Source organism: Cynocephalus volans, chromosome 1 (assembly GCF_027409185.1).
Source record: "Cynocephalus volans isolate mCynVol1 chromosome 1, mCynVol1.pri, whole genome shotgun sequence".
NCBI classification, from domain to species: domain Eukaryota; kingdom Metazoa; phylum Chordata; class Mammalia; order Dermoptera; family Cynocephalidae; genus Cynocephalus; species Cynocephalus volans.
Genome location: NC_084460.1, coordinates 261,805,497 through 261,831,204, shown reverse-complemented (window position 1 = coordinate 261,831,204; position 25,708 = coordinate 261,805,497). Strand labels below are relative to the sequence as shown.

The following is a 25,708-nucleotide window of genomic DNA, read 5'->3' as shown; positions in this document are numbered from 1 at the left end:
ATATTTTCAAGTGACTGTTCTTTCATCCAATCAGGAAAACAAAACATAACTAGATAGCCTTAAAGAAAAAAAAATATGAAACCTAGATTTTAAAGCACTGCTGTGATTAGACTGAATATCTTTCTATAGATTAGAGATCAGAAAGTCAAAGTGACCTTGTGAATAAAAAAAGAAAGCCAACATCGTAAGATTGGCATTTTTACTAAGATAAATAATATGGTTACTTTAACTTAAGATATTTAAAATAACTAATACTGTATCTCCCACTTTGTTTAGGAAAGTAAGTCTAAACCAATGACCTTGAAGCCCATAATTCTGGAAGAAATTGTGGAAGCTCACAAAGAAAAGGTTAAGGAAGTGATTATGAGAGAGAGTGTGGCACCCACGGAGCACCTCAGACTCTATGACAAGTATGACTTTTTAGTTACCAGAAAAGCTGAGCAAGATGTTGATGATTTCCTTGCAGAAAATCATAATTATGAGAAAATAATAGAGGAAATTCGCAAATACCAAAAACTAATAGAGGAAATACAGTACACATCTAGAAAGGTAAATGATTCCAATTTTGTACAACTGTTATCTGTGCCTAGTGATCTTTTCCCAGTTTAATTACCATGCATTTTTAGAACATACAGTGAGAGACTTAAACTATTACTATCAATGGGAAAAATGTTTATTGAGCTTATGATATGTCAAGCATGGTGGCCAGCCCTGGATATGAGGAGGTAGACAAAATGACACAGTTTTTGTGCTCATGGAGCAAGGACTCTAGTACTACAATTCTGACTTTTAAGTACTTTATAAATTTATACCCTCCCCCTATTTTGAACCTATTTTTTAAAAAATATACCCTTTAGAAAATAAGGTAATTACACGAAAATGTGATTATTTCAGTTTAATAGGATAATTTAAAATGTTCTTCTTTTACCCTTTTGTACATTTTCCCAGTTTTCTACCATGAACATGTATTACGTTTTTATACAGAGCAAATATAACATTTGAAACCCACATTATCTATTTAACATAACTCAATTCTACAAAGTTTTTATTTCCATTATTGTCCTGAAATAAAACTGGCTTCCAGGATAGCAAACTCTTCAAGGATATTTACCAAGAAGATAGTTGTAAAATACAAATGAGTATTTAGAAAACCCTCCCTGCGTCATTTTTATTTTAAAAACTCAATCTTGTTTGATAACATACACAAAAATAAATATTATAAGAATGGTAAAATTGTGTGAATCTTTTATTAATTTTTATTTCTTTTCATGTTTATTAAACTTTTATTACCTTACAGGTTGTTCGTTTAGGAATGTTTGAAATGCACTGTGAAGAATTAATCAGAGCTTTGGTGAAGCGAGCAGATATTATTTGTGGGAAACTTATAGCTAAAATGTTCAGAGATCATCAGGAAGTAAATACAAGGTATTTATGTGAAACTGATTATATTTTTATTTGGGGGGAGGAGATGTTAAATAGAATCAACCACTGCTCAACTAAGGTAATGGATTAGAGCAGTGTCATAAATAACCCAAAAGAAAAGATTATGCCAAGCTTATTTCCAATTGGCTTTAAGTGTCATTTTGTGATGTGATTATTAGTATTATTTTTTTCACCACAGATATGTATTCCCAATTGTCTGAATTCTGGTGGTATTAAAATATGTTTGCATTTCTTTTGCACAAGTTAGGTGGGCATTATCTAACCAGATTTTTTAATTTGTGCAGTAATACACAAAGTGGGTTTTCAAAGTTTATTTACACAGTAGTCATCATGGATCCTAAGGGACCCTCAAATTTGGAACTTCATCTTACTATAATTACTTTTCAAGGCCATGGTAATTTCTTGCCTTTTAACTGGAAACTCATTTATTGACTAACCTAGAAATTTTTAGGAAAACTGGCCTATGTTAAGTAAACTCACAGAATACCAATGTGTAAAGCAGAATACCTATTTATTTAAGACAAGAAGTATAACTAGTGTAACTAGTCTTCCAACAACTGGTGCTAGTCTTACTCTGGGAACCTCTTTTCTGATATCAGTTACATGGAGGAAAAATCCCAAATAATTAGAATGTTTTATGATTATGAAAATACCAGATCATTAAAAATATTTCTTTCACGCTGTGTAGAAGCCTGAAGGAAACTTTATTTGCTTACCATGTGTTAGGTACAAGACTAGGCACTTGAACTCTAAATATGAATAAAGCTACTGAAGGAAGTTTCAGTGTGGAAGGAGAAACAGACAAACAAGTAAATTACAACAGGGTGCAGGAAGTCCTATGCTGAACCACAGAGGTGGAACAGAGAAGGACATGATTACTTTTTATTCAGGGTGGAGTTTGGAGGAGAGGGGAATATCAGAGAAGGCTGCAAAGAGGAAGAGATGTGTGAATTTCATTTTGAAGGACGGGGAGGAGTCTGTCACGTGGAGAATGTGGGTGAAAGAATTCTAGGCAGAGGAGATACTATGTAGATGGCAGTGAGGTGCGAAGAGGGCAAGGTGTATTCCATGAACTAGGAGTGTTTTGTGTTGTTTTCACAGACACTGAGGGAAGAGAGATAGGGGAAGGCTGAAGATGAAGGAACCCTGTGAAAGAGGACTAGGACTTGGATAGCTGGTCTAGAAACCAAAATCATACTTTCAGGTTAAAGCACTTTTTCCAGGCTGGCTGGCTAGCTCAGTTGGTAGAACATAGTACGGATGACACTGTCCAGTCCCTGTATGGGCCAGCCACCAAAAACAAACAAACAAACAAACAAACAAACAAAAAGCACCTTTTCCTCTAAAAGTACTGGAAGAATAGTTTTATGTATAGCTTTTCATGCTGGGTGAAATGTTTATTTTAATTTCATAGCTACTTTTTCTGCTTCTTACTGCCCTCTGAACTCATGCCAGTTCTATTTTTTCCTGTTTTCTCCTAATTATGCCTCTTGCTCTCACCAGACTCATTAGATGTCCAGAGGATATATGGGGACTGTTACAGGAACCATTAGAAATGAATGACCTTACCTTCTTGTCCCTGCATGTCTCACGTCCCCTCTCCATGAAGCTCTTCATGCCTGTCTCCCATGTCTGCAGAAGGCAGAAGGTTGTCATACATGCAAAGTTTTTCTCTCCTCCTGTGAGCTCAACCTCATTGCCTCCCACCCCTCTGCACCTCACTGCATCAGCCATCCCCTCTGTGTCCCTTGTGTTAAACCTCTCCTTCTCTCTTGATTCTGTTTCTGAGTTTACAAACATGCTCAAAACCCTCTTCCATCTTCCAGCCTCCGCTTCAGCCCAACATCATCACCAAGCATTTCTTCTCTCCTTCACCTTACAGCCAGTCTTTTTGAAGAATTTTTCTACACATTTTATCTGGACTTCTTTAGCTTCCTTTACCCTTTTTTTTTCCCTCTGACCCAACGTTCATTATTTATGTTGGCCTCAACTCAAACCAGTAGGAAGTAGTTCCATATTAAAAAACGTTTCAGAGCACACAGGCTCATTTTAACCGTTTCCTCTAACTAGAGTAATCATTGCCTTCTTTTGTGCCACTTTCTTTGTGCCATCTCAAGTAAATCTCTTTAGAGACCTTAGAACTCTAGGTTGGAAATGAGTGTTTATTGTCCTGTCTCCCATACTAGGTTGTGAACTGCTTGAGGACCATTATTACATTTTGTTCATTTCTGTATGTCTTTCACTTAATACTGTAGTTGGGGATGTAATAGATGATCATTAAATGTGTATTGAATGAATAAATGTATGCAAATTTGCTTTCAATTCGTTAGATGTCGTATAGGAAAGTTATCCTACTTTATTTTTCATTCAATAGCACATTTAAATAATATAAAGGAATAAATTTTGCAATGAAATTTAACTGTAAATATGTACAATTGGCTTTGTGTTTCAGATTATGTGATGAATTTGAGAAGATAGCTGAAAAAGCTCTGAGCACTCCTCCAAATACAGCAGAACTAATGGAAATGAAGGTATTGTTTACTAATTCTTTACAGTTGTATGTGTATCAGTTAGTTATTGACACAATCCAGAGTAACAAATCACTCCAAAAATTAAGACAGATGCTTAATATAATAATGACTTTTTAAATATTTAGTTCGTGAGTCTGCAGTTTGGTGATTTAGGCTGGACCCTCTTGGATGGTTCTTCTGGTCTCCGTGGGGTCACTCAGTTGCGTCATTCATTCATTCAGTTGGGTCAGCTAGCTCTCAGCTGGCTGACTAGTTTAAATATCTTTCAGCAATTTGACTGCTCCACTTGTGTCTCAAAATCCAGCAGGCTCATGGTAGAGATACACAAGTAAGCCCAATTGTACAAGTACTTTTCAAGTCTCTGCTTGTGTCACATTAGTTAACATCTCATTGAACAAAGCAAGTCAGAGTGAGAGGGCACTTCAGGGCATGGGTACTGGGGAGGTGAAGTATTACAGCAATTAATGCAATAGTCTACCAGGATATTTTTGAAAGCGCTAGTAATAAGTATTACAATGCTAACAGGCATAAACCAGGACCGTCCTGGGCAACCTGAGATGTGTGGTCACTCTTCATTTATTTTATCAACCAATATTTAATCCTTAAGTAATATTTTATTCTGCTTTCTGTAAAAGCTAGTTTTTGTAATACATCAAAATTTCCTGTGGTAGTTTGCAGAAATGTATTATGTTTTAGCATTAAAAAAAAGAATTTATGGCACTGAAAATATTAGGTAAGTCTCACTTTTACCATTTTTCATGTTACTTTTGTGTTTGAAGTCTACCTAATGGCAATAATAAATTAATGCAAGACCACTAGTTAATCACCATTTCATTTTATTCTCTTTTCATTCTTATAAAATTAAGCTTTTACAGGATTCTTTTTTTTTTCATTTTTCTACTACTCCCAAAGTCCAAAATAGAGTGTTTTTAGATTTTAAAATATATAAGTGAACCTAGCAAGACATGTAAAATCATTCAAAACTTCATATGGCAGGAAATTATAAAAGTTCAAATGTATATTTATGTATACTCTTTAAAGTATTCACTTAAACAAATGTTTGTTAAAATCATTAGAACCAATTTTTACATATCAGCCTCTAGCTAAAAAAGTCCTGTTTTCTTTAAAGTATTTGTACTTGAATTGTGGTTCTTAGTATGTGAATGTGTGTGTTTGTATAAAATATACACATGCCCACATACACATTTTAGAATATTTTTATATTTTACATTAGTTGCTGTAGGACATCAAGTGCTTCTTTTGTTATGGGTGATTATAGATATAACGAGAGTTTCTAAACTGCAAATTCCTCTTCATTAAAGGAAAATTCCTTTGGAAAAATAAGTATGGAGTATAAAAGTGTCATTTATTTACCCTCATAGTCATCACTGGAAATATTTAGAAATTTGGGTTTACTTAAAGTGAATATCTACTGTACATCAGAACCTTTAACAGAATGAGCAATAAGATTCATTGCCTAGTATTTAAAATATTGCTGTATCTTAAAAAAGTTGGTTCTAACAATGGCAAAACAGCTGGTGAACTTATTCAATACAGAAACCAGTCATTTATTGTCCATAAGTGAAATAAAAATTCAGTCATTTGATTACATAGAATGCTGATTAACTAAATTACAAAAATATATATATTTCAGCTAAACATTTTGTTACTTGTGGAAACCACCATGGTTTGCATCCTATTTGTTTGGATTTGCAGCATTACACATTTAGTCTAATTAGGATAATATATCAAAGATTTCTAGGCAATTTTGCTTATTTTTTCTTTTTAATTATAAAAGTAAAAATTTAAACAATATGGAATTGTAAAAAGTAAAAAGTAAAAGTTCTTCCTTTTCCACAATTCATTTCTTTAGGGTGTGATTCTTTACAGTTTGGTATAAATTCTCCTCTTTCCAAACTGGTTTTTCTATATCTATGCAAAGGTGTAAAACACTAGAGAAAGAGGAATGAAGAGAGAGAAAGCCAGAGAGATGGAGACCGGAGATTTAAAAAAAAGTTTTAAAAGATTTAAAAAAAAAATTAGAATTGTTTACTTCATGGACAAGGAGCTGCGGTGCAGGATAGGGAAGGTGAACATAAGTGGTTACAAGTAATTGCCAGTTTTCTTATTTTCTGGCAGGTAGCAGGTTTCTTTTGGAACTTTATATTATTAAAATATATAACTAATATATATATATATAAAAGAACTTTGAGAGAACTATATGGATATCTATACATACATACACATGTGCCTGCATGTGTACACCCCCCCATATATGTACCACTCACACTCTCAAGCATAGAGAGGTTTGATTTTGCAAAAATAGAATCATTACTCTGCTGCAAATTACTTCATTCACTGAACAATATGCCTTACCCGTATTTCTCCTACTAGATAACTAGGGCTCTCCAAAATCAATAGCCAATTACTCCAATATGATTTACTAAATAGGTTGTCATTTCACTCCTGATTTGAAACACACCTTTTTCAACACTAAATTTCCATATGTACCTAGATCTATTTCTGAACTCTCTCTATTATGCTCCATCCTCTATTCTCTGGCCAAAACAAGAACTGTTTAAATTACTGCATCTGTATCGCATGCTTTGATATTTGACAGGGCTAGTCTCTATCATTTTTCTTTTTACAGTTATTTTTGCTACTCTTGGGTATTTACTACTTTAAAGAATTTTAGAATTATACCAAATTTAGTTTTTTAAATGCCATTGAAATTTTTATTGAAATTGCATTACTTTTATAGACTGGAGGAGAAATTGAAGTCTACCTAATTATAATCGTACGTCTTAACTTATATTTTTATATTTATTCAATATTTTAAAAATGTCCTTTGATAAAATCTTATGGTTTTCTTCACATAGATTTAGCATATTTCTGGCTAAATTTGCCCATAGTTATTTTTAAATTTTGCACGTATTAGGAATGTAGTATATTTTCTGATACAGTTTCTAAATTTGGTTACTGCTGATGCATAGGAAAACTATTGATTTTGTATATTAATTTTGTATCTGTTCACCTGGAGTCTTCCTATTTTCTGAAATCTCTACTGCTTGATTAGTTGTTTCTTTTTTTTTTTCTGTGCAAGCAAGATAGTTTTGTGTCAAAGTTTGAATGGATATGCATCATTTTTCTTTTCTTTGTCTTACCATGTTGGCTAGGATTCACAAGGCCCTGTGGAGTCTGGCTTCATATTAAATCCTTTAGTTTCCTGACCCACCACTCCGCTGTGGTCCTGCTGGCTGCTCAGACCCTCGAGCTGGTTCTTCTTGCCACTGGGCCACATAAGTTCCCTCTATTACAACCCTGTTCACTTGCCACAATCCTCTCTTCCTCCTGCTTATGCTTCTGCTCTCAGCTTGTGGCAAACTACCCTCCACCTCTGACTGCGTCAGTTCTTTACTATATGCTCCAAGGAGTGTGTCTTTCCTTCTCAGAAGTTGTCTCTGTTGAAAGTCTGCAGTTTTACATTTGTTCTCATTGTTATTTGACTAATAACTCTGTCCTCAACTAGACTACACACTACATGAGAGAAAGCCCATGTCTGATTTTTTTGTCACACTGAATCTCCAGCACCTGGCACAGTGTCAGGCACATAGTAAATACCCCAAAATGTTATCCTGAAGGAATAAATGTCATTCAGGTAGTATCTGTTTCATATCTTCCCGGAACCCATACCACTCCTTTCTGGTTTTCCATTGCTTTTTATGTGTTGTTAAGTATTTTCTACCTTTTTTCTGTCATGCTAGTGAGGTGTTTAGGAGGGATGAGAAGTAAACTGTGCTGCAGTCCCTTATCTTGAACCAAAAGTCTTTACTTCTAATAAGTCTGTGCATATTTATGCAATGTACTTTCATAAGCTATTTTTTGACATGAGCTGTTCATTAAAATGCCGTCTGTAATTTTTGTTTTCCCTCAGGCTTACATTCAGAAAGTGGAAGGCACTGATATGATTGACTTAGAACAGAGATTAGTGGATTCCAAAAACTGCCTCGCCTTCCTCATTGAGTGTGCAAACTTTTCTCCAGCAGACATTAGGCTAAATAATAATGTTTTCCAGTGGTATGGAAGAATGGACGAAATTTTTGAAGAACACAGGAAAATCATTAAAGAGAAAACAGAACAATATCAAGAAGGTCTTAAGGTTGGCATCATAGATGTTTTAAGTTATTTTCATTTTCTAGAAATGTTTAAAGTTTTACTCTTTACATAGCATTGTCAACTCCTTTATTTCATAGGCCATATAGTTTAGCTTTCTGATGCTATAAATCTTAGTGGAAGGTAATACACATCTTGGATCTTCTATATGCTTATTGGGTGATTAAGGAGTGAATGAGTTGTGTATTGATCAATGTTGGGTCATTTCTTGATTTTGCAAGATAATAGAAAGAAAACATTGGAATATATTGCCCACAAGTTACTGTTCAAAAAAATAGTATTGTCTTATACAGTTCACAGGACAGTTGGTCCCCATCTTATGATGGTTTCACTTATGATTTTTTGACTATATGATGGGTTTATTGGGGTATTAAATACATTTTTGACTTAAAATGGGTTTATTGGGATGTAACCCTGTCATAAGTCAAGGAGCATCTGTACTATTTGCAGTTATTATTATTTTTTGTTTGAATATCAAAGCTCTCTTGGTGAAATACACCTTCAAACCTCATAATTGCTCAGACTCTCCTAGGCACTGTGCCCAGAATCATCATTCTAGCATTCAATAACACCAGCATTTTTTTTTTTTTTTTTTTTTTTTTGGTCTCACATACAAGATGATTTGGGGTTTGCCCTGTCTACCTGTCCAGCCTCATCTCCTACCTCTCCTACTATTTGCTCATGACTTTCCAGTAACCCTGAGCAACTTCTGGATCCTTGCTCTCCTGCAGATTCCCTCCATTACCTCCAGGACACACCCCATGCCCACCCATGCTTGTCTGTCGAGCACACTCCGTCCACCTTCTGAGGAGCCCTCTCAGGCAGACCTCAGTGCTGCTCCTCTGCTCTCATCACACACTAAACACATCTCCACTGGAGAATAATGATCTGATGGTTGCAGGTCTGTCTTTGCAGGTCTATCTCCCTATTGGATGGTCAGCTCCTCAAGAGCAGGCCTGTTTTATTTTTACCTTTTCTCCATTTTTCTCCCACTGGCTAGCACAGGGACTGACACACAGGAATACCGTGAGCACTCCATGGCTATTGGCTGAATAAATGACTTAATATTTTCAGTCTCATTTTACAGAGGAAGGAACTAAGGTTTCCAAGGACTGAGAGACTTGCTCCAGGTCAGCCAGTAGAGACGTTCTTTGATAGCAAGCCCAGCTCTCTTTCAACCACACTGCAGCAAATACAATTAATTGGAAGAATATGTTACTTAAAGAATAATTCATAGACTTAAAAAATCCTTCATTTTAAATTGTAGTGTATATTTCTGTTTTACATTTAGGCCATTTCAAAAATTTTAAAATCCTGTGGAAAACATCATGAATAATAAATATTAGACGCTTAAGAATATAATAGACCCTTAGAAAATTGCCAAGTGGCCCTGAATTATCTATACTTTGTCCTAAAGTATTCTATTCCACAAACTATACATAATGTTGATTAATTTTTCCCCTCATTTTCCTTCCCCCATGGGGCCAGAGCAATAAATTTGCCAGGAAACTAGCAAAAGAAAACAGAAAACAACCTAGAAAAACCTATAAAATAAAAAAACCTATTTTTTCTTATATTTAATTTAATTTAATTTTACTTCTCAAAAATACATTTTACTTGATTTTCCCTTTACCTGTTCCTCTCCACCCCCTCCCAGCCCCCCCACATCGTATCTTTGCACTTGACTTAAATAGTTCAAGGAATTTTTGTGGTGATTGAATAACCTAGATTTGACTTTTGAATATTTTATAAAGAGCTGTTTTTTTAGAGCCATTTATTTTGGAATGCCTTACCAATGACAGTTTTCTAATAAGCCTTGCTTATTAAAAAACACACACCTGTTTTACATTGGAACACTATAGTTTTTAAGCTTCTAAGTCTGTGTTTGTTTACCTTTCACATTTCTCATGAAGAGAGCCCATGGAACAAGAAAAAGAACCTTGGAATATCTTGTTTTAGTGTTGCTAACTGAAGTGATATCTGAGTATCAGAACACAATTAAAGAAATCCAGTTGTTTTTCCAGTCGCTTGTAAAAATGCCACAGATATCTCGACAGCACTTAAAAAATCCGTTTTGTTTTAGCCCATATTTGGTTATGAGACTTTTCAAATGCTTGTAAATCATTTGTTTGCATAAATTCTTCAGCATACTAAAGAATAACATTGTTTAAAACATTTTTATTCGTTTTAGTAGTTAGAACGTGTTTTTTTGTTTGTTTGTTTGTTTTTTGCTGCTAGTTGGTACAGTGATCAAATCCTGGATCTTGGTGTTATGAGCACCACGCTCTAATGAACTGAGCTAACCGGCCAGCCCACTAGAACTTCTTACATAGATAGTACTGAGTAAACTTTTTCTGATCTGATAGTTAGAAGACTCTTAATTCATTAATTTTAAACTTTAAAAATTATGATATTTTAGATTTCAGTCATCTTCCAGATCGTCTTTTTCTTTATGTTTTGCCAGTGACAAAATATAATAATAATTATGATGATGATAACTTTTACAAGTATTTAAATTTTCTCTTGAGGATGAGAGGTTTTAACTTTCAGAAACAGTAACAATGAATAATTGCTTTTATTAGCTACGGTGTGAACGGTTTGTGGAGGAGTTGGAGAGTTATGCTAAACAGGCAGAAGAATTTTATGCATTTGGAGATCTTCAGGATGTACAGCGATACCTGAAAAAGGCTCAAACACTGAATGGAAAGTTGGATTTAGCAGCAGAGAAGGTAGAATTGAAAAATTCTTGAGGATGAATTAGTTCAAATGAAAAAGTATTGATTTTATTTGGGGTATTCACTGTTAAGAAATAGATTCAAACAACACAGTTTAAATACATTTAATTAGAGAACAATAGAAATGACAGAAATAGATTTTAAAGACATGCTTCAAGGAGAAGCAGCATTGCTTTTTCTATCGGTAGTGATACATTTCAGTGGCCTTCATCTTTTATGTTAAAGATAGAGTTATGTCTCAGTCTGCTTCTTAATTTTTATTTTGTACTATTTAATTATGTGCATCGTATTACGATGGTTGGGAATCCCTATCTTTGAGCAGAAACTGGCAAATGATAGCACCTGGTTACTGTGTAGTTTTTCCCTCTTGGTAGCGGCCAGCTTAGATTTGGCAGCTGTGTTTTTAAGCTGGACCATTATTTCCTCTCACCAAGCCACTTTGTTCTCAATACTGCTTCTTCAGATATCAGATTTCTCATTGGAAGGTGCTGGAGGAAGGAAAGCTGTGCCCTTTGCCATATAAGGTGTTCGAATTCTTAATTATATTTTTTTAAGAAAAGGAGAAATATGAAAACATACTATATTATGATGCTCTACCATTTTTCTTGCATTATAAGATTTTAATATTTTATCAGTTCTGGTAATTAAATAGTTTGTAATAATCACAAATGTGTCAACACATATTGAGAAAAGAGAAATTAACTCTGTAGTTTCTTTTTAAAAAAGGAGGCCACTGAAATTTTAAATAACCTCCACAATTGATATAACTAGCTCACACTTTCCAATTCTGTAAATTTCTCCTCCGAACTACCCCCTTCCTCACATATTTCACAACTAATTAAAGAGAAATGTAATTATTTCTTTGCATCTCCTTTTCCTCTTCAAGTTCCAACTACAGTTGCATCTTCTCTGCAAAAATATCTGAGGCTGTGCTGTTTCATCACTGTCTCCCACCTCTGAGTGTTAGAATTTATTCTATGTTCTGTTTATTTTGTATTGAACCATTATGTTCTGGGACATCTTCTCTATTGCCTTATATTACTATTGAACAATTGCTATTTAAATTTCCATCTATGTATGTCTTGTCTCCTGAGCTGGATTTTTAACTCCTTAGAACTGGTACTTTTTTCTCTTTTCCACAGTATCCAACACAATGCTGTGTATATTAAAAGTACTTAAGTTCTTACTAATTAGTGAATGAAGCTATAACTTTAGTATACCCAGGCTGGCAAAAACTTCTTTATATATGTAAATTTATTTGATTATTTTAACTAACTTAACCAGACATTGTTTACTGAAAACTATAATCAAAAGGAAATAGAGGAATACTATTTAGCCTTAGGGAATTTTTAAAAAAGGAAATCCTGTCTTGTGTAACAACCTGGATGAGCCTGGAAGATGTTATGTTAAGTGAAATAAGCCAGGCTCAGAAAAGACATATACCTCATGATCTCACTTATATGAGGGATCTAAAAAAATCAAATTCATAGAAGCAGAGAGCAGAATGGTGGCTATCAGGAGTGAGGGGTGGGGAAAGCAGAGATTGGGGGGATGTTGGTCAAAGGATACAAAATTTCAATTAGAAAGAATAAGTTCAAGAGATCTATTGTACAGCATGGTGACTATAGTTAGTAATAATGTATTGTGTACTTGAAAAATAAGTATGTATGTGAGGTAACACATATTAATTAACTTAATTGACCCATTCCACATTGTGTACATATTTCAGAACATCATGTTGTACACCATGAATATATACAATTTTTATTTGTCAATTAAAAAAATAAATAAATAGGAAAAAGAGATTACTTCTCGGTTTTTCTAGATTATTGAAGTTTAAGTTTAGGGCTTAGAGAGAGTTTTTTGGGGTAACATTTGAAATAGATATTTTAAAAATCTTAATTTTCAGTATAATTCACTTTCAAAATAGCTAATATAAACTAATGTATTTAATATGTATCCTTTCAGATTGAGCAGTTTAATGCTGAAGAGGAGGCGTTTGGTTGGCTACCATCAATATATCCTCAACGTAAAAAAATCCAAGATGGTTTGAATGCTTATCTTCGTCTCTATGAAACTGCTTTTGAATTTAGCAACAAATATAGAGCATGGACAGAAGGACCGTACCACAAGGTGAATCCAGACCAGGTAGAAACAGACGTTGGAAATTACTGGAGAGGACTATATAAACTGGAGAAAATCTTCCATGATTCCCCAAATGCTTTGGCAATGACGAAGAAAGTAAGATCAAGGGTAGAAGACTTCAAGAAGCACATTCCTCTCATCCAAGTGATCTGTAACCCTGGTTTGCGCCCCAGGCACTGGGAGGCCATGTCTGCCATCGTTGGCTACCCCCTGCAGCCAGCAGATGATGCCACTGTCTTCTCTTTTTTAGACATGAATCTGGAACCATATTTAGACAGATTTGAAGCTATTAGTGAAGCAGCCAGCAAAGAGTATTCTCTAGAAAAGGCCATGGAGAAGATGATTAATGAATGGGATGGAGTGGAATTTGTCATTCTTTCTTATAGAGAAACTGAGACATTCATTTTGTCATCAGTTGATGAAATTCAGATGTTGTTGGATGACCATATTATTAAAACACAAACTATGAGAGGATCTTCTTTCATTAAGCCTTATGAAAAACAAATAAGGTAAAGTGATATTTATCTGACAATGTTTATACTATGTTACCAAATCATTTGTATTTAAAGTTCTTTTGAGAAGTGATGCTGCGTTTTATGCTTAATATTTAAAATAGTTCATCATGAGAAATGATAACCCTCATTGCTTTCGGAAGAGTACTGATCATTTGCTATTATCTTAGTGGTTTGTTAACTTTTACATTCATAACGATGACAGTGAACAGTCATTATCCAGATATTCATTTTTATTGCCTACAATCTGATCTTATTTTTTGACTCTCAAAATTAAATTTCTGTCTGTGAACATAGATTATACAATGTATAAGCTAGTCAAGTGAAAATAGTGTCCTTTTTCCAGATATATTAATTAATTTGTCATAGATGATCCCTGAGCATCTGTAAAAATAATTTTTGTTGGCAAACATAGTTTATAGAATATACAAACTATAACACTGAAGATACTAATGTCATTTTCCAAATATACTAGTTGTCATAGATGATCCCTGAACATCTATTGTAACTTCTACTCAGATGCATGAAGGATGCTTAATACTCATAAGTGCAAAATAATAAAACTATCATTTTAGTCTGGAGTTTTAAGCATCAGACAGACACAGCCAATTAAATTAAAGCCTTATTCCTCAATATTTTCAGATTTTATAATTTGGATTAAGCAGTTTACATTTTACCTTAAAAACAGAGTACATCCAAATTAGACTATCATTTTCCATGTGAATTTGCATGGCAAGGGGAAATCAATTGCTTGGTAGTATCTGCCTCTGGTTATTGATACGTTATCATAAATTTGAGCATGCTCTGATTGGGAGTTGGCTCATTCTCTGTGTGCCTGTTCTGCCTCCTCTGCCTGCTTGTTCCGGTGTGCGTATCAAGAGAAGAATTTTTGAACTACTCTGAGAGTGGAATATCTAGATTCTTGTTTTAGGGACTATGCCTGATGTCATTAGCTAGTGGGACATTTTCTGCATCAGACAGAGATTAGATAGAGTAAGAGGGATGAATGGCAGAAGAAAGCAGACACATTTGTGTCTTCTTATGCAGAGGTTAAACAAATTCATTCATAGACATTGAAAGAAAAGTATTTTAGAAAGGCATTTGAAAATGCCTATGACTTGATGAGCTCCTATTTACATTTCTTGGTTTTAACAATTTAAAATTACAGATCAGCACTTATAAATGATAACGAATGTCTTAATATACATATAAAGCTCCCACCTCTAAGTTCTGTTGCTATTAATAAATCACTATTCTCTGAGGCTATGCTGTCTCTGACAGCGGAGTGGCTACAGCTGTCTGTTCAAGTCTTGGCTCTACCGTTTATTAGTTGAGTGAACTTGAGCCTGGCACTTACTTTTGTTTTCCTCGGTCTCCCCATCCAAAAATGGATATTACAATGGACCCTACCTCCGAAGGCTGTTGTGAGAATGGAGTAAAAACACATAGTGACCTTAGAACTGTGCTTGCTTGGAAAATTGTTAATATATGGAATAATTATAATATTTATTCTTGAGGAAAATTAAGTCATTATTTATATTCTCCATATTAAGAATTTATGCCTCTTTTCCTGAGTACCACACTAATATATGTAGGACTGTGTAGATTTTTGTTTAAATGCCAGTTACATCTTATAAATTGAAATATTTTATTCTGGAAATAAAAATTTTATGGGCCTAAATTAAAGGAGGGGGAGAATGTTTAGGGAAATTGGTCTTGGATATAACTATATCTCCTCAGAAATTCAGAATATCCTTCATTGAGAGCACTTTTACCGTCACTAGAATCTCATTTCTCAATCTGTACCTTTTAGCCATGGAATTGGATTTCAGAAAGGTTTGTTGCTATGACATATACAGAAACCAGCCCATTTGTAGATAGGTATATCTTAATGTATATATTAGTACAAGCATGAATGTTGATAATATTATTTTGAAGTGTATTTTATAGAACAAATCTAGTGATTTATCTTAGAATGAAACTAGATAAATGCAAGTTGGAATAAAAACATTGTATACAAGTCAAGCTGCAGATTTGAGTTTTGCCATCTGAAACATTGCTTGGTCAGCTGCTGATAAGAGCCACTGTGTTTTGCTCCTCAGAGAATGGGAGGGCAAGCTTCTGCTGCTTCAGGAGATTCTGGATGAATGGCTCAAGGTCCAAGCCACGTGGCTGTATCTGGAGCCCATTTTCAGCTCTCCAGACATTATGTCTCAAATGCCTGAGGAAGGCAGACGATTTACAGCTGTGGATAAAACGTGGAGAGATATAATGAAAAATGTCGTGCAAGTAGGTAAAAATTTCCAAAAATGTGATTATTTGGTTGAAGTGATATGCTTTTGTTTTCAAAAATCCATAAAAGCCATTATCTTTTTCCCATGTACATTGTTTTCAGCTATGATTTTAGAATGCCAGGATCAAGCAATATCAAAAGCAAAAGTAGTTATTTTGCCCTGATTGCTTCTTGAGGTCCAGGTTGAGTTTGCATTATTGAATGACCTTTGGTTCTCCTAGGGGTTCTTCCTGGATGCTCTGGCAGCGAGACATTGTGCTAGGTACTTGCTGTCTTGTGTCTTCTGGGGCCTCCTTGTAACAGGCTGCAACACCACGGATATGCACCATGGTGGAAACATGCCAGCATGCCAGCCACTCAATCAACAAGTGTCTCTGGTAGGGATCTAAAAAATAGATGAGTTGCAAAGATAAATAGACCTAAAGAGTCCAATAAATGCAAACAAAATGCAATAATGAAATTAAAAAATACATAAATACTATGAAGGAGAACTTAAAATTTAAGCTAAGGAGGGAATTTAGTAAGAACCAGTAATACAGAAAAAAGTATGGTTTTTGTTCAATTCAGAAGGCATTTATTTACTGCCATGAAACATTGTTTGTGTATTATTGAAGGTAAGATTAAAACAGAAAAAATATTAGTTATTAAATTATATCGTTAAATTCATCAAACTTCTATACTGGTATTTTGATTAAATACAATACTGTTAGATAGGACAAGTATTATCATAAAATTTTCTTACCTGAAATAGAAATATGCATATCTTTATTATTTTAACTTTTAAAATTGTGACTATAATCCTTAATACTGATAATGCTATATTGATATCAGCTATAGAATTCCATAGGAAAATATTCAGAAAAATGGACATGGGTTTATTTATTTAATAAATTTACCTAATTTTATGTAATACTTGAAACAAATCTCTGTGTAAACCAAACTTTTATAAAATTAATCACTCTGGAATTAATTCCATATTTAAAGAACCTATTAGTGAGTCACTTTGTAACACACTTAATCATTTCTAATTCATTTATTTTATAAATTTAGTCTTTCATATATAGTTTCCTTATAACAGTGCAAAACGCTTACAATGTATGTACATTTTCATTTGGACAGAGATAAAGTAGAATATTTTTGTTGCCCAAAAAAGCAAAAAGTAGATGCTGTTATTCTTCTAGTTGTAATTTTTTTTTTAAAGTTTCTTTTGGTATTTGATCAAAATACTCTTCAAAATCCCATGTTGCTAAGATTTTTTACAGATATTTCAATGCCTAGAGGCATCCGTGCTGGGACTAGTAAATAAAGGAGGCAGATTTTGGTCCCATCAAACTGCTTAATTAAAAACAAACAAAGAACATTGCTTGCTCTCACTCCTAAATAGGCAGGTGTTTTGGGGGTGTGACATTTCATTTACTATTGCTTGGAAGACTTGATTGTCCTCCTCAACTGCTCTGCCCTTTCTCTTTCTCGGTATGTTAGTATTCAGGGCAGCTTCTGTTCATATTCTCCAAAGCTCTGAAAATAAACATAAATCCATACTCTCTCAGGAAGTCTAAGGAGATGACCCATGTAGTAGGGGCCACTGGATTAACTGCTTGTATAAAAGGTTATCGCTCTCATTGTTAGGGGTTCCTAATGAAGATTCTTTTAAAGGTAGACTTTGCCAAGAGAAGAGCCTCAGAGGTTAAAAATAAAATGTAAATGCTATCGTTAATATAACTGACTTGATTAAAATGTTTTGGTTCTTTGAAGTGTAAATATGTAATAATTTTATGTTTCGGTATCTACTACCAACTATGCTTGGCCAAAGTTCCTTTCTCACAGGGAGAAGTTCCCTTATTGACCTTAGAGTCCAAAACAGAATTTTTCAGTCACTTGTGTTTATTAAGATAGTTTTGTCTAGGAAGACTTAGCTGTACCTGTTTCAAAGCTTCGATCTCATGTCCATCCTGGGCTCTCCTCCTCCCCACAGTGCAGGTAAACCAGAGGCTCCAGTGGTGGGGAGGTATGGGGATAGCTCCCCCACATTACTTCTCTCAGACTCTCTGGCATCTAAGTTTGTGGAGATGAGTTAGATTTCTCTCCTTCCTGTGCTTATCAAAGACAGGAATGAGATGAAGAGAAGGAAGGAGGGAGAGATGAGGAGAGAGACAGGAAGAGGCAGAGAGAGAGAGAGAGAGAAAGGAGGAGAATGAAAGAGCATGTCCTGATGTAACTGATCCTGCAAAGTGGGCAGTTCTTTCTGTCAGTGCTCATGAGATGGACAGCCTCCTGTCAGTGATGTCCAGGCGCTGCCCTTTCCTGCTGCTCATCACAACTGGTCTGGCTTTTTGACCAGTTGTGGACAGGTGAAGTGCACAGGTGACTCGGGGTGGACATGTGAAGACTCCAACCCAGCTCTGGCTGCTGAGGGACCCCATCTTGAGCATCTCCCCTAGGTTTGCTCATCCTCTGCAAGACTTGGCTGCATCTTCAAACCTTCCGATGGTGGCTTTTGCCACATGCCTCTGATGTGTGTGTCCCTTTGTCTCATACTGTAGCAGTATTTCACAAATCTGCTTTCCATAGCCCAAAAGTAGGGTCTGCAGAAAGGCAGGATCCATCTTCTGTGCTTCTTAGTAGCCTTGAGCATATGGTGGCCTCTCCTTCACCTGGCTGTCACACCACACCATCTCCCCCCAGGGTTCTGTTTCTGCCCTGGTAGCATTAGAGTAGGTCAGTGCACCTGGTGACTGAGCAGACTTCCAGCTGGGGGTGAAGATGTCAGCCTCCTCTCTTTTCAGGCACTTTATTAGGAATTCTCTTGGACTCCCTTCCTAAAATTCAGAAATGGGAACCAGTTAGTTGCCCACCAGATAGAAGTGAAAGAAGTGGATGATCCCTTCATGTATACTCCATTTCACCCCCAAAGTTGGCTTTTGACCCACCCAAGTCTTTATTAGTATTCCATTCAGGGTAGAAGATGGCACTCTTGAATTTCTCCCTAAGGCTTTTTCTCTCCTAGTCTAACCCAGTCTGAATAAACATCATTCCCCCTGTTGCTTGGGCTAGAAACTTAGGAAGTCATTCTTTATTTTTCTTTTTCCCTTTACTGTAGTTAATATGATCATGGGACACTAAGCATCTCACTTCTTTCTAGTGAGCTGAAAAGCTAAAAACAAAGTCTCCCAGACTCTCTGGCACCTAAGTTTGTGGAAGTGAATTTGATTTCCCCAATTAGATGCACTCACTTGGGATTTGAAAGGCATAGTGAAACAGTGGCCATCTTTCTGTCTTTTTAGCTATTTTTGCCATCAAGCAAGATCATGGACACCTGACTTTTTTTTTTTCCCAGTAGAACTTCAATGTCTGACCACCAGTTTCATGGGTATTGAGAGGCAGGGATGATGGTAGCTTTCTGATCCCACCCTCTGGTCCCTAGCATCGCAACCACCATGATGGGTTCTTGAATTCAGTAGTTCCGGTGGTGGTTTTCTTTGATCCTGATTGGGTTAGAGGTAGTAACCCCTGGAAAGTCATTTCCACAGTGTTTTAGAAGTCTCTCCTGCAAGCCCAGCCTGACATGCCCTCCCTCAATCACTTCATTTCCTGTGTTAAATCCCTTTTTCCTTAATATACCAAGAGGGATTCTGCACTGAACTTGAATGAGTATACCAGAATCTGGTCTTCTGGAATGAACAGTCTATTTTACAGGCAAGTCTTTGGTGGACCAGGTGTCTGCTGGAATAGGTCAATATGATAAGAATTTGAATTACAAGGGATGTAAGAAGGGTCAAATTATTTCAAAAGCACTGGAAAGATTGAAAAAATGAACTAATTTAAATTTTAAATTCTCTCCTCAAGATGTGGTCAGAAGACTAAAGACCTTCTGTGATTGCCTCCAAAGAGCCTCTTATTTCTCACAGTTACAAGTTTGGCATAGCTAAAAATGAGTTATAGGGTCTGATCCAATGGGTTGCCAAATTACAATGTAATTTAATTTACAGATTTTCCAGCTGTTATGTGAAAGGTAGTTTACTTATTAGGAAAGGGTAGCATGGTAAGAACTGCAAATGGGGACATTTGGATGTATTTGATTGACTCTGGGTAACTTGACCTTCAAACTCCCTTGCAAGAAGTCTTGGCAGAATTTTGAAGAAATATAGGTGGCAATGTATTATAATGGTGCTTGTCTACAGAGAAAAGAACCTAAGTTACATGTGTCAAATGTGTTGATGTGAATGCACTTACCAGATGATATGGATTGAGTCATGTCCCCCAAGTTTCATGTAGTAGAAGCTTGATCCCCATTGTGATCATTAAGAGGGTGGAAAATCCTATTATGGTAGTTAAAGATGGGGCCTTGAAGAGGTGATTACATTGTAGGATCATCCAGTAGTGAATGGAATAATAATGGTGGTCAAGGGCATGGTTCTAAGGGCTTTAAAAGGAGAAAGAGGAGAGTCTCTCTCTCTGCTCTGCCATATGCTGCCATGTGAGACCCCCATGATGCTGTAAAGTCACCACCAAAGAAGACCCTCACCAGATCTGTTCCCTGGACTTTGGACTTCCCAGCCTCCAAAACTGTAAGCCATAAATTTCATTTTCTTATAAATTACCCAGTTCCAAATAGTTTGTTATAAGCAACAGAAACAGACTAATATACCAGAGATCCTGGTTTCAGTGTGCTAGTCAAGGAGGTGTGAGTGCTTCTGTTTACTTGCTTTGTTGACCAAACCGCTTCCATGATGGGCTATCTCAATGAGATTGAAATGATAATGATAGAAAATCCTTGATAAGATATAAATAAATTAGAGACTCATTTACAGATGTTTATGCAGAATTTGCTTGCACCATCCAGAAGTGGAAATTACAGCTCCACTTTGTGTTGGCCTTAAGGAAAAATAGGAAGGGAATCATTCTAGTGGCTACAACTACAATTTTTTTTTTTTTAAACCTTGCTTGGAAAGAGAGATGGTCAGAATTGTGGATCTTCATTGATCTTGATCAGTGGCAAACAGTTTTGTTGCATAATCAAGGACCTGGAAGAAACAAGAGGTAACAAAGAGGTCTGGGAAAGAGGTATATAAGGGATCACAGAATAGATGAGAATGTGAGCATATTTGTGTTCCAAGTGAGTGCTTAAAAATAGATACCACTGCAAGAAGAGGCACTTAATTATATGGTTGACCAGTTGACCTATTTTGTGAATGTCAACTAGCACACATCAGTGTGTGCACAGTGAGCTGTGAAATAGCATAATAATGTAATATATTGTCCAAACTTGGGAACTTTTGGGGTTTTAAAGCAATTAATAATTAATCCAGGAAAGCAAGCCTAAACCAGAACTTTCCTAACCAAACTGGGATACTGTAGCTAAAAATAAAGAAGTCATGATGGCAGGAATGGCAGTAATGGGAGAATTTACCGTCACAGACTGCCCTTCACCAACACTGTTGAGTGCTCAACCCACCAACAGCAGAAATTAACATAATGCTTCTGATACAGCACCACACCTGGAGGGACCAAGCAGCCATTCAGAGGTAATTGAATGCACTGGCCCTCGTTCAGCATGGAAGAGAGCAGTGATTTGTGGCACCAGATGGATTTTTCTTTTCCCATCCCAGCTTCTGCCAATGCTGTCATTCACTGACTTACTCATTGTCACAGTTTCCACACAACATTGCTTCTGCTAAGGGGCTCACATTACAAGGGGAATGAAGCAATTGACTGACAACCATGAGATTGACAGGTCCTACTATGAGCACTGACCTTGTAAAAAGTGGAATGGCTCATATTAAAGGCTCATTTGCTGTACCTGAGGGAAGACAATGGTTTGTGAGTTTGGGGTTCAGTTCTGGAGTGCTCATGGCATATGTTCTCTGCCACCTCCAATATATGGTTTCTCCCATAGGCAGAGTACATGGGTCTGGGAATTAAGGAGTGAAAATGGGGGTGACCCTTCTTACCAATTCACTCAATAAGCTACTCACAACAACTTTGCTTCTCAATTTTTGGCTTTACTAGTTGAAATCTTGTAAAGATTATCTTACTGGATTAAGTAATCTTAGTATCCAGTGGAGAAATGCTTCTGGGTGGAGACATTTCAATGATTTCACTGAATGGAAAGTTCTTGATCTGCTCACTCAACTTTTAACTCTCTGTCTTTATAAATTTCCACTCTATTTACTCTATTCTGGCAACACTGTCTTCCTCCTCCTTTTTTTAAATCCCGAATACCAAATACACTCTACCCGAGGGCCTTTGCACTGGTTGGGGCCTCTCCCAGGAATGCTCTACCACCTCTAACCATCTACAGAGCTAAGACCTTACTTCCTTGAAGTCTTTTCTCAAATATCACCTTTATGAAGAGACACACATTGACACACACACAGTTTAAAACGGATCTGCTTTTGCCTTTTTTGTACTCCTTATCCCCCTTTTCTTTGAAGTATCTATCATCTTCTAAATGACTATATAATTTATGAATGATTATGTTTGTTGTTTATTGTCTGTCTCTCCCATGGGTCTTTGTTTTTTTCCCTGTTGTTGCCCAAGTACTGGGAACAGTGACTGATGTGTAGCAGGTCGTCAATAAATATTTGTTGAATGGGTGAGTGAATAATTGAGATAGGTTGTTGAATATTGCTAATTCTAAGGCTTGTGGGTTTATTCTGAAAACCTTTCTTTGAAAATTCAATTTTAGGTAAGTAGGCCCTGAGATCTGCATTAATTCTAGAAATATCCTGGGTCTTAAATGAAAGAATTTCTACCCCTGATGAGGTCAAAGAATCTTAAAATTGTAAGGGGGCTTAACGTTCTACTCGGCCAACCCACATTTCCTTTCTTAGTGCAAAAGATTTAATGAGGATCTTACCAGTTTTCTGTTGTCCAAGGCTTTCTGATTAAGAAGTTTATGCTTCCAGAAGTATACGAAGCAGGGTTGAGCTTAATTCCATTAAGTATACAAAATTGTATTTTCCATGAAGCTCCCTGAAAGCAAGTAATTAGAAAGCTTGCTCTATATACCCAAATCAAAGTTTCAGGTTCCTGATATCACAGTCATTTGGTTGAGAAATGTAAATCAACCAGTAGATTGTCCTTCTTGCTGATGAGATTGGTGATGCTTGTGAAGCAAAAGAAGGCACATAAAAGTTGTAAAATTGTTTCTTCAACGAAAAAATATGACAGTTAATAATTCATTTTTCCCCTCCAGGAGACAGAAAGTAATTAAAGTGTCAGGGAAGTCAGGCTAAGTTTCAAATTTCTAGTAGCTCCATGTTACAACATCTTATTGTCATGTCCTGAGAACATAGCTCCTATGTACCAGCCTGGCACACCATCGAGGGTATGTTCTCTGAGTTCCTCTGGGTGCCCGCAGGCCTCACTCATCCTGCATTCACTCAATCATTCAACAAATAGTCATGGAATGCCTTCTCCGTGCCAGGATCTGATGGCAATGCCTAAAGGGATTTCAAGTCAGTTTTATTTTACTATGATAAATGTCTTTCTTGAAGGATGGCAGATTATAAAACGTTCATTTTAACTTTATAAAACCGATGGAGTGCCTCATTTTCCCCGTTTCTCCAGAGTCTGTCTGTCTGTCTGTCCCAAGAGGCAGTTATGGGAAGGAAAGTGGAAAGGGTAGTTTCAAGTGCATGTGTGTTCCAGGCACCGTATCGGTCACTTCAAATGTGTTGTCTAATTTGGTCCTCATACCAACTTTGAGAGAGGGCTCTTATCCCCATTATAAAGACAAGAAGAAAAGAGACTCATTTAACAACTGATCCAAGGTCACACAGGTAATAAGGAGCCGTGTATGGGATTAGAAACCAGGTCTGTCCCACGTCAGGGCCTTTACTTTATCTCATGTGGTCTTTACCTTCATCTTCTCACTGGGAGAGAGTAAATGTTGTTTAGTTTCCAGTCAAAAGATAATTACTTTTTTTTCTTAAGTCCATATACAGAGGTACATTTGTCTGTATATTGTCTGTGTTCACTTAGAAATACCTTATTTGGTTCAGAGTCATTGAGCTAATCTGGTTAAATAGGTTTGACCTCAGGAATTTAATAGTTGACAAATTTTACTAGAATGCTAAGGGTTTCTAGGGAGTTTTGTCTGTTTGTTATTTTTGTAATTGCAATATTTAGTGAAGGGGTTTTTGTTTGTTTGTCATTTCAATAACTAAATTTTTTACCTTCCAAATCTCAGATCCAAAACAGTAACATTTCTATAAATTCTTTGGCCGAGAATAAAATAATATTGTTAATTTGTGGAAGACATTTTTCACATTCACGAGCAACAATTCAATTTTTTTTCTTTTTCAGCAAAGAAAAGCATATTTTGCCAGAAGGTGGCACTCTAAGAACACCATTTTGGTTTTGGATTTAAGAGTACGAGTCCTATTCTATTCCTCATAGGATGAATTGCACACTTACATTATGGCCTGAATCTTTGTTATGCTCTGTGTGTGTGTGTGTGTGTGTGTGTGTGTGTAATGTATATTTGAAACATAAAAGTGATATGAAGTATAATAAAAGTCCTTTTAAAAATCATGCACCTTTAAAGATACATTGATCTAATAACATTGCATGTTTTATTTATTTCTATTTTGTTAAGAAAACAGATATTAATAATAATTATTTTGTTCCTTGATTAAATTTGTGTTTCCAAGTTACACTGTAATAATTCAAAACAAGGCAGAAAATAACTTTACTTTTCCGCCATATTCAAATTACATTAACAAAAACATATTTTAGAGACTCCTGCAATACAATAAAATTCCTGTATGAAACAATTTACAGCTGGCATTTTAGATTGAGCTCTCATTCATAGCTGAATACCAAAAATAAGTTTAATTTGTTAATCTTGAAATTCAATACTTAGTTTTTAACAATATTCTCTTTATTTAATTTCATATAAATTTTCTAAAATGCCCTGTTACTTATATTAATAAATGTCTGCTGTGTTCTCGTGAAGTCTGTTATTTGGTTTGGTGACTGAAATCCCTATTGTGTTTTAGCACCTCTTTTTAAAACTTTTAAGCTTATTTTGTAAAGAACTTTTCTTACTTTGTCAATGTTGAACACTGAGCTTAGAATTTATAAGACCAAGAAGAGACCTGGATGACATCAACCTTGTGTTAAGGAAAAAAGAAAGTAAAAGAATTCTATTTTATCTGTAACTAGACTGTATTTTAACATGTATATCTGAAGATTTCCATAAACCCAGTGGTTACTGTATGGATATTTTGAGAAATCAATACTCTATTTACTTTTTTAAAAATATGTGTTCTTAAGATCAGCTTTTGATTATAATTCTTATTTGAATCGCACAGGATAAAAGGAAGCTCTTTTTAAAACACTTGTGTTTGAATCACTTTAAAGCACAACAGTTCACAGTAAATGACGCTTTCATGTGATAGAATGCTCAGAATTCCATGCCCTAAAGGTGGCACAGTCTCAGTCTCTAGAGAGTTCGGGAAGAGCACACCTTGAACTTAGTCCTTCAGCAAGCAGTGATATAATGTAGTTCTAAGGGCAGTTGTTTAGAATATAATATCTTTATAGAAAACTCTTCCCAAACCTCCAACCCTTACTTTTTTATCTATAGTTATAAAATGGGGATTGTGTTATTTCATTATTATTGAAAATAATAATTGTAAAGATGACTTACTATTTAGAGTACTTTTCCTCAAAGCATGAAAGACAAAAGGACATATCTCATACCATTTTGTTTCTCACATCCTTCCTGTGAGTTCAGGCAGCATTCTCTCTCCCTCTCTCTCTCTCTCATTTTCTGTTTCCTACACTTTTCAGTTTAGAATGAGAAATTGTGAACAACGTGGCTGAGGATCAAGCCAACATAACTTTTACATAATTAAAGAGGCTAGG

At 35.7% G+C, this 25,708-nt stretch overlaps 1 protein-coding gene across 1 annotated transcript in view; it reads left to right on the top strand.

Annotated features, from left to right (window-relative positions):
- Positions 1–25,708, top strand: part of DNAH7 (dynein axonemal heavy chain 7) — a 246,362-nt gene that overhangs the window by 56,559 nt on the left and 164,095 nt on the right. Inside the window, exons 14-20 of the mRNA XM_063077559.1 lie at positions 277–549; positions 1,298–1,425; positions 3,896–3,974; positions 7,909–8,133; positions 10,730–10,876; positions 12,851–13,536; positions 15,642–15,828. Coding sequence (XP_062933629.1) covers positions 277–549; positions 1,298–1,425; positions 3,896–3,974; positions 7,909–8,133; positions 10,730–10,876; positions 12,851–13,536; positions 15,642–15,828 — 1,725 coding nt within the window. The remainder of the gene's footprint in view (positions 1–276; positions 550–1,297; positions 1,426–3,895; positions 3,975–7,908; positions 8,134–10,729; positions 10,877–12,850; positions 13,537–15,641; positions 15,829–25,708) is intronic.